The following is a 14,112-nucleotide window of genomic DNA, read 5'->3' on the forward strand; positions in this document are numbered from 1 at the left end:
ACTCTTCTTTAGCACTTTCTTGCTTTAGATTTTTTTGACTTACTTTTTGTTAATTACAAATTTTCTTTGTACCTTTGTTTAATTACTTCTTTGTTGAAATTAATTCTTATATGTGCTATTATTTCTCCCTTACTTATTAGTCAAACTCTATTAATCGTGCACATGTTTTCTTTCTTGCTGTAGCACCCAATAATCTTTGTTTATATATATGATGTAATACTTCATAGAATTCTTTGAGTTCTTAATTGTTCTTGAACAACTTTTTGATGCATTGCTTTGCACAACATTTTTTCTATTTTTATACCCTCAACAACTTATATTTTATAACTCATTTTTTAATGATTGATGCATTTTTACAATAGATTGTTCTTGTATATTTTGCCTACAAATTTTTTGTTGTATTTTTAAAAGTATGAAATTTCTTTTCTTTTTCTATAAAATCAATTAATTTTTGGACATATGATATTTACACAAAATAGTACACCTTTTTAGATCTTGATTGTTGTATTTTATTTATTGTTGTTTTTAATTTTTTATTCTTCTTTGATTATCTAATCATAACTAGTTACCTTTTCTATTGTCTTATTTTTTTTACTCCTTTTTAGAAAACTACTTATCTTGTCCAAAAAATTGTACACAATTCAAATAGTATTACCTCTTTACAACAATGCCACTACAATACAAGAAATAAGAAGAGGAAAAATCATTAAATATCATGTATAATACACACTTTGAATTATTATTCTTATTATTATTATTATTATTATTTTGTTATATCAAACAACATTAATACTCCACACATTTAATTGCCCACACTATGATTTATTTTTAGATTTTGTACTCATGTCCATAATTCAAATAAAATGTTTTCTAAATAGCTCTTTTCTTGAAATCTAAAAGATTAAATCAACCATTAACTAATTGTTCAAAAATATATTTATTAATTTTCTTTTTAAAGTTTAAAACTCACTCAAACACAAATCATCAAAAATAACCTAGAGTCCTACAAGATCTTAGTTGTAGATGCTGTTTAGTAATCCAACATTCTCATACTCTTCATACAACTAAACATTGATACTGCATGATGATATACACCCATCCTCTTAAATAAGTATTCAAAGAATTTTTGAGGTAGTTATTAGGAGTTTCAGCATCAGTATTACCTGGCTTGGTAGAATGACAATTATGTGTGTGTGTTGTTTCAAGTTTTATTAAAGCGACTAAATTCTTTACTCATTTATGCACATGTGCGATACTGTTAGTATTTCAATTATACGTAATTTTGTGTCCTTTTCTACGAATTAACTTCGAACTCCTTTGAAAACAAGTGGACGTATCATGATTCAGAACCAAAATTTATAACTATGTACAGTAACAACTATTTTCTGATAATTAAATTTTCTTGAAGGTACATTGACAATAAATGCACCGGGAGTTAATTCATAAGCGGGATTCTAATTGGGTTTTGGTGTGAATGGGCGAAGACTTCTTTTGTTTCAACAAACGAAGCATTAATCTCGTTCTATTTATCATGGTGGATAGGAAGTCCGTAAACTTGAGAAATACCAAAACTCACAGAGACATGACTTTGAAGAGCCGTTGAATCTTCACCATTGCCTGGAAATTTGAAGGAATGTGGGTGAGACTGTGCTTTCGCTCTTTACCCCGTGAGCTGTCTAGTCGGATCAGTCATCCGCACTTCAGACCACCTCTTAACGCGAAGAACAGCTATCGAGGTCAGGTGCAGGAATGCTGAGGACAATGAATAACCATCGATACCAACAGTTAACAAATACAACTTGATTCGATCACTCATGAACTGAGTTGGAATGAAGAATTAACAGTGCATGTGAAATGGCACTGATCCTTGAAAATGAAGATGGCATGATTGTGGATGCCACGGCACATGAGAATTTCTACTATATATACACATCTTCCCCTAGGTCTACTCACTGGAGAGAGGTGGGGTGCGTTCACTGCAGACAGTCCCTGGGCAAAGAGCTTTGACCTCAAACTAAATACCAAAGAAAGGATCCACTTCACGAATTGCACCTTGAAGCAGGAAAACTCTCTAAACCTTGTATACTTACTGATCTGATAATGATAGAAGGCTTCCGCGACCACTAAAGCTCCTCAGTAAACTTATAGGCTACCATGGCTTCGACTTGATGTACCTGCGCAGGCGCGAGGGATTAGAAGAGCAGTTTCACATAGAACATAATGCACTACTCCCCAGACCCCGCCATTAAGAAGACAAATGTCAAGTCAATGGCATCCGCGCTGACTTGATCATCTTGTTCCGTATGTACGCAGGGATTTCGTATTAAGCAGGTAGGAAAATCAGTGCAAGAAAGTCTGCGCTACAAGGGAAATAGAGGGAAGTTTGAGAAGGGTTAGCATCAAATACCATAGTGTCAATAGATCTCAACTTGACAACTTGCGGGTTATGAATCAGTCGGGCATCACTTTCCGCCCACTCAGCTGGCACCTGTAAGCCATGTACGTGTATTTCGAACAGTTAATGGGATACGAGCTTGTGTAACATTAAGGGAACTGGAACTAAGCCGTACAGCTACCACACATCTTCCAACGACGATGAGCGAAGATGTGTGGCACGGGTTGATGAACAGTTCTTACCTCAGAATCAACGGACGTGTATGCGAGCAAATCAAAAGTGCAAGCTTCCTCAATGTTGGGAAGAAATGTTACACTGGCGGCGATTTGCCGCATGATTGCCTGAATCTCTGTCATAATGTCCTTGTCACTCTTCTCTCTAGTGACCCTGTTCCATTTGCACGTCGCCAAATACGGCACGAATATTAGGTTGCTGATCACAGTGACCACTGAGAAATAGTAATGCAAAGCAAAGACCTGAGCAAAAGTAAGAGTGCAACCATCTTACCCTTTTTCAATAACCTCGTTGTCATTCTCAATGTTAAAGTTCCAGCGTTCCAGGACTTCCTTCGTGGACATGCTGGCAATTACCATGACCACTCTCTGAAGAGTTCCAGTCTCCAACCAAGTAGCAATCTGCTGCGTGATCGTGTCAATGAAAGCTTTCACTCTTTCTTGCTGGCACATGAGCAACGTCATGCCGTATTTCTTCACGCGGCCGAACTCATCGGCGGGATAGACCCCTCGCTGGAATAAAATACTATTCACTGCAGGCATTATCGCATGCCACATGTAAGAATACCGTACAAATATGGCAAACTTTCGTATTAACAACAGAGGCGTAATTCATAAAACACAAACAACCCCACGCCAATGACAGGACTCTGCATTCCCATTCCCATTCTCGTCCTCAAGGTCGGCCAGTTAACATCTACCGTTCGATGCTTCAGGACCACTTTCCTTTCACCTCATGCGATTAAAACCAGGCTGGCATCCAAGAGTCGGCAGCATACCCGACACCACAACTTTCTATGATCGAAATGAACCGGAATTACAACACGCATGGTTCAAGACATCCTCCGGTCCGCTGATAAAACGGAAATCTAAACAACTGGTACAATGCAAGAACTCGTGAACCAGGCCCCTAAAGTACATCCTCGAAATCACACCCTAAAAAACATACCCTGCCCACGACCCACACATACTAAGTTCCTAAAACCCCAGCCCAGCCCAGGCCAATCCCTTCGGGTACCTGAATAGCACAGAAACTCGCTGACAATAGCGGCAGAGCCCTTGAGAGTGATCACATCCCTAGTAGGCTGCTTCGAGGCCATAGCTGCAGTCTTCACACCCACTCCCTCTCTCTCTATCACACAAACTCTGCTCTTCCAACAAAGCTCCAAGCGCCCAGGCCCAATTCGAAAACTCCCTTGACCCCTTTGCTGAGCTTCCCGCAGACTAACAACACAACAGGGGAGTCTCCACGACAGATCGCGAAACTCGCTAGCACCAACGCCGAGATCAAGGCCCAGTTTGAATCGGAGCAGACCACGAAGCTTGAGGGGCGCGATTCCCAAGGGCGGTGAAGGAAGGCAGAAAGGGGGCCGTCCCAGTTTGATTCGAATGCGAATGCATATTGAGGAAGTAAGGAAGGAGCCGTTACAATCACGACGATCGCTCGTTGCGTCCAACGGAAATCTCGTCGTCGCCGCCGCTTCGTCGTGAAGACGGACGGACGGACGCCGGCTGTGCCCTAAGTTGTTGCATTCGGTGCCCACTTCCTGCACCACCTGGTGGCGATCTTCTTCGGCGGTCTCTTGGAGTGCCGGGTATCGGGAGCCGGGTATTATTTAGAAGTTATTGTGCACTTTGAAGCTGGATAAATACATTTTGATTTTATGCATTTAAGATTTGAAGAAGAAGAAGCGGAAGAAGAAATGTCTATATGATAAGGAAGCTTAGGCATAAGACGAAGACATAAAGAAACCTTCTCATCGTCCAAAATCAAAGAAATTGTTGATCATCTAAAAGCCCTGTAGAACCTGTAGAAAGACCTCTAGTTTACTATCTGAATAGCCAATTATTTTACAGCTTTTTTGAGCCCAATGACATAGATTTCTGCTAGTACAATAGAAGAGATGATAGATGGTAGTAGGAGTAGTAATCGCAACAATAGGAGAAAGAATAACATATATACAATATAATGACTTTGTCTAGTATTGAAATAATGGCTTTTAATGCTTAGGTTTGTTTTTGTTTTTTGTTTTTTTATGTTTTGTTTTTGTTTTTATTTTTTATATCACCAATATAAAAAAATGCTATTAATTTTAAATAATAATAATAATAAATTAAGAAACATATAGAAAGGCAATCTACAAATACAAAAGAAAAAGAAAAAAAAAAAAAAAAAATCAAACTAAGGAAGAGATTGTCAATAATCAAACAATCTAAGATTTTATATAACTTTAAAGATTTAATGATTTTTGTAACTTGTTAGAATAGTTATGTAATTCATATAACTTTATTAATTTATTTATCTTTTTTAAGTATACGTTAAAATTTAAACAAATATTTTATTAATATTTAATTCTAAAAATACCTATTTGTATATTTATATCAAGTTGCAGTGCCCTTTAATTCACATATTTTATTTTCTTCTTCTTTTTTTCTATTAAGCAATTATTTTTATTTTCATTGAAGTTTGGAAAAAAATAAAAATAAAAAATAAAAACTAAGAATTTTAAATAGAATGGAATAGAACAAAATTATCAAGAGTGGTTGAAAAATATTGTTCTCTTTGAATACAAAAACATTATATTAGAATATTTTTTAACTTTTAGAATCTCTATAATAATACACAAATATCATATATATATATATATAGAGAGAGAGAGAGAGAGATATATATATATATATATATATATATATATACTAGCAAGTACTTTAAGGCCATTTCTTTTTGACATAGAAAAAATAAATTTAAAAAAAAAAAACAAAATTTTAAAGATTAAAAAAATAAAAATGAAAATTTGATCAAAAATTCATTTATGTTTAAGTAACAACTTATGTTAACAAGCTATATAATTACAATTATTATATTTGTATATCTACTAGTATTAAGAAGCTTACTTAAGTAATTTTCTAGCTTTCATTTGATACATTAATATCTCTTATATAAAACAACTCGAGGGAGGGGGCAATAAATACATGTGATAAACAAGATCAGATAAAAACCCTCTCTGATTTGCTACATGCATCATTGTTTTCATCAAAAGTTTTTATCAAAAATAAACCAAAAGTTGAGTTCACAAGATCTAAAAAAATCAATTTTAGAATTCAAATTGGAGAACATCTAGCCAATATCATTGAATCCTTGCCAATGTAAGCAAAAATGAGTAGATATTCATCAATGAAAGCAAAAACACACCATAAGCAAAAAAGAACCAATACTAAAGCAAATGATTGTTTTGGTGAAAGATGGAGGCTATAGAAGTATAATATGTGGTTGTGCATTTCTTAATTATGGAATTTATATGGTGTGATAACATGTATGAGTTCTATTATTCTCATTTAAACAATGTGGCTTCAAAGGACAGCAAGAAATTGTTTTTTATTCAAAAAAAATATAATACTATTATAGTATCCATGTATCTGTTGTTAACTTTGTTCAATTAGTACTCTATTTGCAAAAGCAATATCAAACTCTAGTTGGCAATTATATAGTGTATCTTAAATAAATAGAACTCTTTTCAAAGCTCCTAAAATAACAATTAATTTAGCCAGTTTTGATATATGAGTCTATGTTTAGTTCTTCCATGCTAAATGTTAAATGCAAGCAAAAAAATTAACTTTGATAACTTGTATCTCAAGGTATGTGTGCAAAATTCGAATCTCCCTCAAGTAGTCTAATATTTTAAGTTAACATAAAAGAAAGTATTTTTATACATTATGTATAAAAATTTACAATGGTTATTTTAGTTTTTGATGGATTTTGTAGCATGCATCCATTGGTAGCTATGACTTGAGTATAAACCTATATCTCATTAATTTATTTTTTCCAAAAGTTCAAACCTTTGGAGATCATTTGTCATTATATGTTCCAACATTCTTTTACTATGGCTTTGACATGCATGTTTCTTAACGTATGATACACATGAGACCAACTCTAGGGCGCATAAAAGGCTACGTGATGTATGTCACAAAAAAGGATCCTAATCAATCAAGTCTAAGAATAGAATTTATAAAAGATGCTTTACTTATTTAAGGTTGCACCCACATAGACTTTCATGTTTGGATTTGTTTGCTTTCTATTTCATTCTGGTTGTCGGTGATTCTACCAAAGCAATATAGATTTAAAAGCTACAACTTCTTAACTTTATCTTCACTATTTCATGAGCATTATATTCTTGCAAGCTTAAATTATTACACTTTAATTATTAGCATGTGAAATCTATTTGATGAAAAAAAATATTGTTGAGATTTTTGTTGATTCTTTATAGAGTGTTACTCGTGTAAAAACTTTTGTATCGTGAATTAAAGCACTACTAGTCTCAATTCAAGTTTTCAAATAAGATCTAAAGATATGAAGCTATTACATACATCAAAGCAATTGTTATAACTCCATCTAATGCACCCTATAGAAATGGCACCTTAGAGAAGGTTTTTTTTTATCGCTACTTTGCCTTTTGGCTCTATTTTGGATCATATTAAAATTTTAAAAAATTATCCAATTAGGACATGATTATCCAATTGCAAAACATATGCCAATGATACCAAAGAAGCTTATGTCATTACAGTGCATGAAGTTTAATTTGGATTTGTAGGTACCTACAAGGATAGATTATCCTTTGACTATTTTGATATGTTCACATTGCACATCTAAATAGAAGTTTGATTCTTCATTGTCAGTGACATAGCACAAAATTATATTAAGTATTGTTAGTAGTTAAAAATTATCTACTGCTCACAATTTACTAGTAAAAGCTGAAGCTTTTGGAATTGTAGCATGGCAATGGCCCATTTGATCAAGCACAAGAGCATTGACTACAAACTTTTGCAAAACTAATGAAAATATCATCCTCAAAAATATGCCTAGATCAAAGTCAATAAAAGAGTAGTTGTGGCAACTTTATTAAAGTTTTATAGAAGAATTTCAAGCTTGTCTAAGGAAGCTCAAAGCGGTTGCTATAAACATTCCAAACAAGAATAAAGTTGTTGAGCACAAAATAATTTAAAAGATTAGAGAATCAATGGAAGTACTTTCTTGATGAAGCAATGGGATTCCACCATGAACTAGCCCCCATTGAAGCTAAAAGTTCTATTTTGTATTTTATTTTGGTGTTTTTTCAAAAAAATATAAAAAGTATTTTTTGACTCACAAACATATCTTTGAAAAAATGCTTTTTTGGAGTCAAGCTTTCTATGACAACAACACAGGTTCAACTAATATATATATATATTAGTTGTATATATATATATATATATATATATATATATATATACTAATATATATATAATTCAACTAATATATATATATATATATATATATATATTATTTGTAGTTTTTAAAAATCTTGAATACTACTATATAATATTATGGGAAGTGTTGTCATTTGAATAATTGTTTATGTAAGGTAAAGATAGTGGTTGTAATTAAATTATTGGTCATTGTTTTTGGAGTTTATCTTCTTAATCTATCTACTATAAGTCCTAAATAAACACCACAATCATTTTAAAGTATTTTTAATGTAATATATTTTACATGAAGTAACTATCTTTTTATAATTTATTTTATTTTGTAGAGTATTAATAAATATTTAAAAATTAATAATTAAGATTTTGAATTATCCTGGTATTGTCTACTAATTATTAAGATTTCTTTAGTGATTTTAATTGATAAGATCAAACTTGCATCACAAGTATTAACCATGTTTTCAAAATTTTGCAACTGTAGTTAGAAACTTTGATTTCGAATCGTTTCAATTAAAAAGAGTGGTAACTAGAATTGTATTTTTGTTAATCTTAAAAACAAATTCTGCATGTTCTTGGATTATATTATATGTCAATTTATACTTTGAATCATTGTTTTTTAGTAGATCACAACACAGTCATTTTAAAATTTTGAGCTTTTTTATGTATATATGCATGTATCTACACATAAATGAATAAATGAAATATCTAATATCATTTGTATAACTTTGATCTATGCATACACCATTATTTGATTGGATTTGATTTTTTAACGATTATCTGACATCTTCATCATTCAATGTTGCAGATTTATACCTTTATCTTTTATCTTTCATAACAATCATTATAAACATGATGAAAATATATAATTAAAGCATCATATTTTTATACAAGTTTATACTTATGACTTGTCATATGATTTATGTGTACTTACATACATTCTAAATATATGTTTTATGGAAAAAAGTTACATTTTTTTATTCAAAACACAAAAATTTATTGAATGTAACTATTGTTTTCTTTAAATTCAATTCTTAGCTCCAAATAAGCAGCTGAGATAAAATTAGCTTTATTGAATGAAAAGTCATTAAATTTATTTATGAAAGTTATTGATACCATATGAAAATTTAACTTTTAAGTGAGAAATATAGTTATTTATCTAATTTCTATTTTCACTTTTTTAAAATTATTCAATTATACTTGCAATAAATATTTTAAAATTACTTTAAGATTTACTTTGAAATTAATTTTTAAAAAATTCAAAATATTTATTACAAGTATATCAACATAATGTTGAAAAAATAAAATAGAAATAATATCATATTATTTTATTACATCAATATTTCTTGGATTTATATATTTTATATTTTTAATGTATGTAGTTTACTTATAATGTATAAGAATAGTCATGTTATTTTAATCAAAGCCTAGATTTATAGATAAACAAATCCAAAACTTAATTTAAGTTAAAATTTTCACATATTAAAATTTATTATTTAATCAAAAATCCATTTTAATAATTTAGAATATATATATGACTAGAATTGTTTAAAAAAAACAATTCTAGTCATAGATTTGGCAAAACAAGTACTACATTAGATATTTGGATAAAAATTGATGTGCAAAATTTCATCTGCAAGCAAAAAGACTAAATCTATTCTTCTAATATGTAACTTTTTGTTACCTACAACAAACATGCTTAGCAAGCTTCCCACATGGAAGAAATGATCACTTACATTCTGATGGTTTTCATTTCAAGCCTGAATAGTAGTAAGGGCTCCAAGTTGCATTCTATTTATGTTTGTAAATCCAAACTTCAATGTTTTGTAATATTGCATCTCTTCTTGGACTATTCCCACCCTTATTTGTAATTTTACATCTCTACTTCAACTATTCTCTCCCTTATTCATAATTTCCTGTAGACTATTCTTATCACCATTGGACTGAGGACTACTAAATCAAACTTGTAGAAAAAAACATTCAACTATGTGCAAAACCAAAATTTTGATAATGTATACAAGTTTTTAAGATAGATCTTGTGGTGTATTATTGGTGGCTTGATAATCATCACATATTGCAATAATTTTTTGAAAAGTGAAAGAAACAATCACTACAAGTTAAATAAAAAACTTTGAGAACAAAAAACTTTGAGAGCAAATACTTATTTGATAAAGCAAAACAAGTATCTACTAATTTCATGGCTTAAGTCATCTATTTATTTCAATTCAATCCCTTGGCAATTCTTGAAAAATATGCTCATGAAATATACATATACACAACTGTGAAGTAGGCCTACAAGAAGTAGCTTCACATCTTGAACAAGATTGCACGGTATTGAAAATAATCCAGATCATTCTTTTCATTCTCGAAAAAGCAATACTTGGTCTGTATATGGCACTTAAATTGGAGAAAATTAAGTGAAGTTATCCATGATGCCGTTGTGCGACACTCCTTACAATCAACTAAATCACGCAAAGCGCCCGTTGCAAAATGTAGTTGCGAAATGAACAGTACTCTACTAACCTTGAAGCTAGCTTGCGACCAAATTGTCAACTACCATGAAAAGAACTGGTCATGCTTTGGCACCTATCACACAATCATGCTATTGGTCCTCGTAAAACAATGCTGCTTCATGATAATTTTCCTCCACCGCCTCTCCTCATAACAAGGACCATAAGGACAGTCTTCAATACCTGTGCATGGAAAAGAGCACATTAGCATTCGATTGCAGTGTTGGCCAATTTATTTTGAACTTTGCCTTCTACAAGATCAAACTAACAAGAGTGGAAATCTCTACAGCTACTTTCAAAGTAACACAAAAACTTTAGACACGTTTTCTTTTTTCTTTTTCCTTTTTCTTCCATTTATCATGACACAATATTAGAATACATGATCGTATTCAAAAGATGATTAACACATCACTTAAAAATAGTGACTCAAAGCACCTAACGTCCTCTATCCTAATTTGTTAACTATCAGTTTCAACATGTCTCATCTCAACAACGAAAAGCATTGCAAGTGAATGAGGAAGGGTCATGCAAGCTTGAATTACCAAGTGACAATCGTATACCTTAAAATGAATCCATCGAACTTGAACCCATTCCAGGCTTCCCAGACCGAGCATCAGTCCATGCCTTGGCTATGGTTTTCTTCATCTCATCGTCACCCTCTTCGTACATGTTCTACAGAAACAATACAATCAAAATCAGAACGCGAAAACCGAAACCTGGAAGAACAAGAACTGAGAGCGAAGTTTGAAAGCGACCATCACCATACCGAAAGTACCTACAGAATCAAGCTACTATATGCTCTAAGTATTCACAGCCTCCTTAGACTGCTAACATGGCAATGAAAATGAAGCAAACTGTGCGGACTCTGACATATCTTAAAAACATACCTTCATCAAGCCCATTAAACCTGCCATTGGGTCTGCCTCTTTGTCCAGAGATGGAGGTTTAATCTGCATAGCAAAAGCAGCAAAAACGGCATTCGAAGTGAGATATTATTTACAAGTAAATAATTCTGAGCATCTCCCATTTACAAGGTGGTTGACACGAAAGCCTTAATTATCCATTTTCTTTTACAGTTTCAAGCGGACCAATGTGATCTTAAAAAACTAGAAGGTATAGGCAAACACCACATCCAAAATAAGCGAAGTTCACCAAGCTGAGTCCTCAGCTCCAATACTTTGTAGCAAGCGACACACTATGCTCGAACAAACACCCAAGAGTTGACGTGAGGGGACACTTGATGCGAAACCACGATCCATTACCTTCTCTTCCTTCTTTGTAAGTTCAAACCAGCTACCCAAATCGGCCTTCTTCAACGTGAGGATGACCCGTTTTGGTTTAACAAGAAACTTGCAAGCCGATGGTACAATCTTTTTCGCCAATCTAGGAACAGCAAACTGGTAGTTCTTCCCATTCACGTCGTGAATCTTCAAATTGACCGATTGTTCCTGGTAATCAGCCTCAACTTTCTCCTGGGCCGCACCCTCTAAAGAGATGTAAATCTGCAAAATACCCATTGAGCAGAACACATTAAAACCCCAACCCTGATACAAACCGATATAAAAGTTCCTATGCTATCAGAGACATCAGGTTCCTCTCAAAATAAGCAAGTGGATACCTCTGAAGAATCATAACTATTAATTGAGTTTACGCAACTCCTTTCCAAGCTTAGGGAGGAGTAATTTTGATGAGATTCGAATGAAACATAACAAGATGTTTAAATTCTTTATTATGCACACCTCTAATAACAAGAACACATGTATTCAAATATCCACGCATCCATGTAGGATACGCAGATAAAGACATCCTGTACACAAAAAGTCGTCTGATAATATTTATCCGACAATTTGAAAAATTTGGAATGAATAGACATAAGAGTGATCTCTACAGTGCGGTGCCCAGGCAACACTTTCACAAAAGCAGCTGGACGACGTCTATACCTTCACTTTCTCAGATTCCTCGTCCCAACTGAAGGTGGATAAATTGATGTAATGAACAGATCGCGAGGCCGGTCTTCTCTCCACCGGTGCAACCTCGTTCGAAACTTTATCCGCGGTGCTAGGATTAGGCATCTCTTCTACTTCCATGGAGGTTTCCCGCACCTGCCAATCAATTGCATCCACAAGCACATGTAGGTATCACAATTAGTCCACGAAAAAGAATTTTCAATTAACATCACGCCGCACAGTGTACGAGACCACCAGAACACGTCGTTCAACCGATCCGAAAAGTGATCTACAATCTAGAAAAAATCTCAATGTTCTCTTACCAAGTTTCTGAACTCATCACGACTATGGAATTGTGGACGAGAAAAATTTGTAATCATCAGAGATACTAATACAAGAAGTGCACGGCGCATTCACGAAGCTATATGGACAGATACGAGTGACGCTCAAGTGCTCCGAGACATTGGATTGTGCGGATGTAGAAGATGTTACCTTCTCCAGGTTAGAGATTTCATTGGACAACAAAGCCTGAACGTGGGGTCGCTTAGCTAATTCAAGAAGCTTCCGAAGCTCTTGCAAGTCTTCCAATAGGTCTGAAGCCATCTGCTTCACAATCACCACAGAATTCAACAAACGGAATATTATCTCACAGATACTTGTCATGACATGGAAAAAGGAGGGCATCAATACGATGGTGGATTTTCACAAAAACAACAGCAGTCCATCAACAATGCATTCCCATTACGCAGACAGAAGAATCCAAATCGACAGAAATCTGGTCAAAAATAATAATAAAATAAAAAAACAAAAAAACAACTCAAATAAACACAAATTAAAACAAACGATACACCCAACCCTCAACGACACAACCCCCATATCGCACAAAGCGCAAAAACACTCATATCTCGGGATTATAACATTGTACCACCATCCCTAAACCAACCTGCGCGTGCATAACACATTTATCCTCTCAGGAAACGATTCCAAGCCAGAAAGACCGCCAAAGAAAACCCAAATGTCCATAGACGCCCTAACAAAATCCATTCACTGCAAGATTTTCCTTTGAGCGCGAGGATTTTAATGAGATCCTGCATCGACATGGAGTGGACATTGTCGAATTTCGCCACAACCATGAGGAAACCAATCACACTACCATCGATCACACGCCACTGACACACCGCGGGGCGCGTGAAAGACTCATACACTCTCCGCAACAACAACAACAACAACAACGACAACCATACCTGTAAAACTTACTTCAGATTGTAACTTCAATCGTCCACCAGAAATGTGGAAAAAACTACTCTCCCAAAGGAATATGAAAATTGCTCTGAAGATGAAAAGAAAAACAGGTAGCGCGCGAACAGAGAGAGAGAGAGAGAGAGAGAGCAAGGTGGGTGTGGGGGGGGGGGGAATGTGAGCGTGCAGGAACGCGAGAGAAATGGTTGCAAAGTGATGATCAAAGCTCCATTTGAAACCTCGATTAAAGAATGGCAAACAAACACCGAAGCTTCCAGTAACTTAGACGAAGGCGAAGCAAAGCACGAACAGAAGCGAAGGGAAGTGAAGGCCCGGTGATGGGGTTCGCTGTGGGAGATGGGGTTATAGGGTACGGTGGAACAGTCTAGAACCCTCCCTCTCCCCCTCCATTCTAGACTAGGGCGGGGACCCGGGCATGGGTGCCCCCATGTTCTGCTAATTTTGAAACATTGTCTTCTGATTACTTTAATTATTACCCACTAAATAATGAGCTACCCAATTATGTCCCCGATTACAATTACTGAATGATGTGT

The 14,112-nt window shown here is 34.2% G+C and overlaps 2 protein-coding genes across 6 annotated transcripts; both read right to left on the bottom strand.

Moving 5' to 3' along the window:
• Positions 1-1,824: 1,824 nt before the first annotated feature.
• LOC112280969 (mitotic spindle checkpoint protein MAD2) lies at positions 1,825-4,028 on the bottom strand. Its single transcript, XM_024516969.3, has 5 exons — positions 3,647-4,028; positions 2,903-3,161; positions 2,638-2,782; positions 2,408-2,488; positions 1,825-2,174 (listed from the first exon to the last, which is right to left on the bottom strand). Exons 1-5 carry the CDS (start codon positions 3,726-3,728, stop codon positions 2,124-2,126), a joined length of 618 nt encoding a protein of 205 aa, XP_024372737.1. The 5' UTR covers positions 3,729-4,028; the 3' UTR covers positions 1,825-2,123.
• A 6,169-nt stretch (positions 4,029-10,197) lies between these two features.
• On the bottom strand, positions 10,198-13,755 carry LOC112281930 (uncharacterized). 5 transcript variants are annotated; one of them, XM_024518972.3, is made up of 7 exons: positions 13,577-13,755; positions 12,812-12,922; positions 12,314-12,475; positions 11,636-11,875; positions 11,261-11,323; positions 10,934-11,045; positions 10,198-10,556 (listed from the first exon to the last, which is right to left on the bottom strand). In XM_024518972.3, exons 2-6 carry the CDS (start codon positions 12,920-12,922, stop codon positions 10,935-10,937), a joined length of 687 nt encoding a protein of 228 aa, XP_024374740.1. In that variant the 5' UTR covers positions 13,577-13,755; the 3' UTR covers positions 10,198-10,556; position 10,934. The 5 variants fall into 5 exon arrangements, with proteins under 5 accessions (XP_024374740.1, XP_024374741.1, XP_024374738.1 ...); XM_024518973.3 differs by having other exon boundaries at positions 12,812-12,925; XM_024518970.3 differs by having other exon boundaries at positions 13,564-13,755.
• Positions 13,756-14,112: the final 357 nt, after the last annotated feature.

The sequence above is a fragment of the Physcomitrium patens genome, chromosome 4 (genome assembly GCF_059467195.1).
Source record: "Physcomitrium patens ecotype Gransden chromosome 4, ASM5946719v1, whole genome shotgun sequence".
Classification (NCBI taxonomy): Eukaryota; Viridiplantae; Streptophyta; class Bryopsida; order Funariales; family Funariaceae; genus Physcomitrium; species Physcomitrium patens.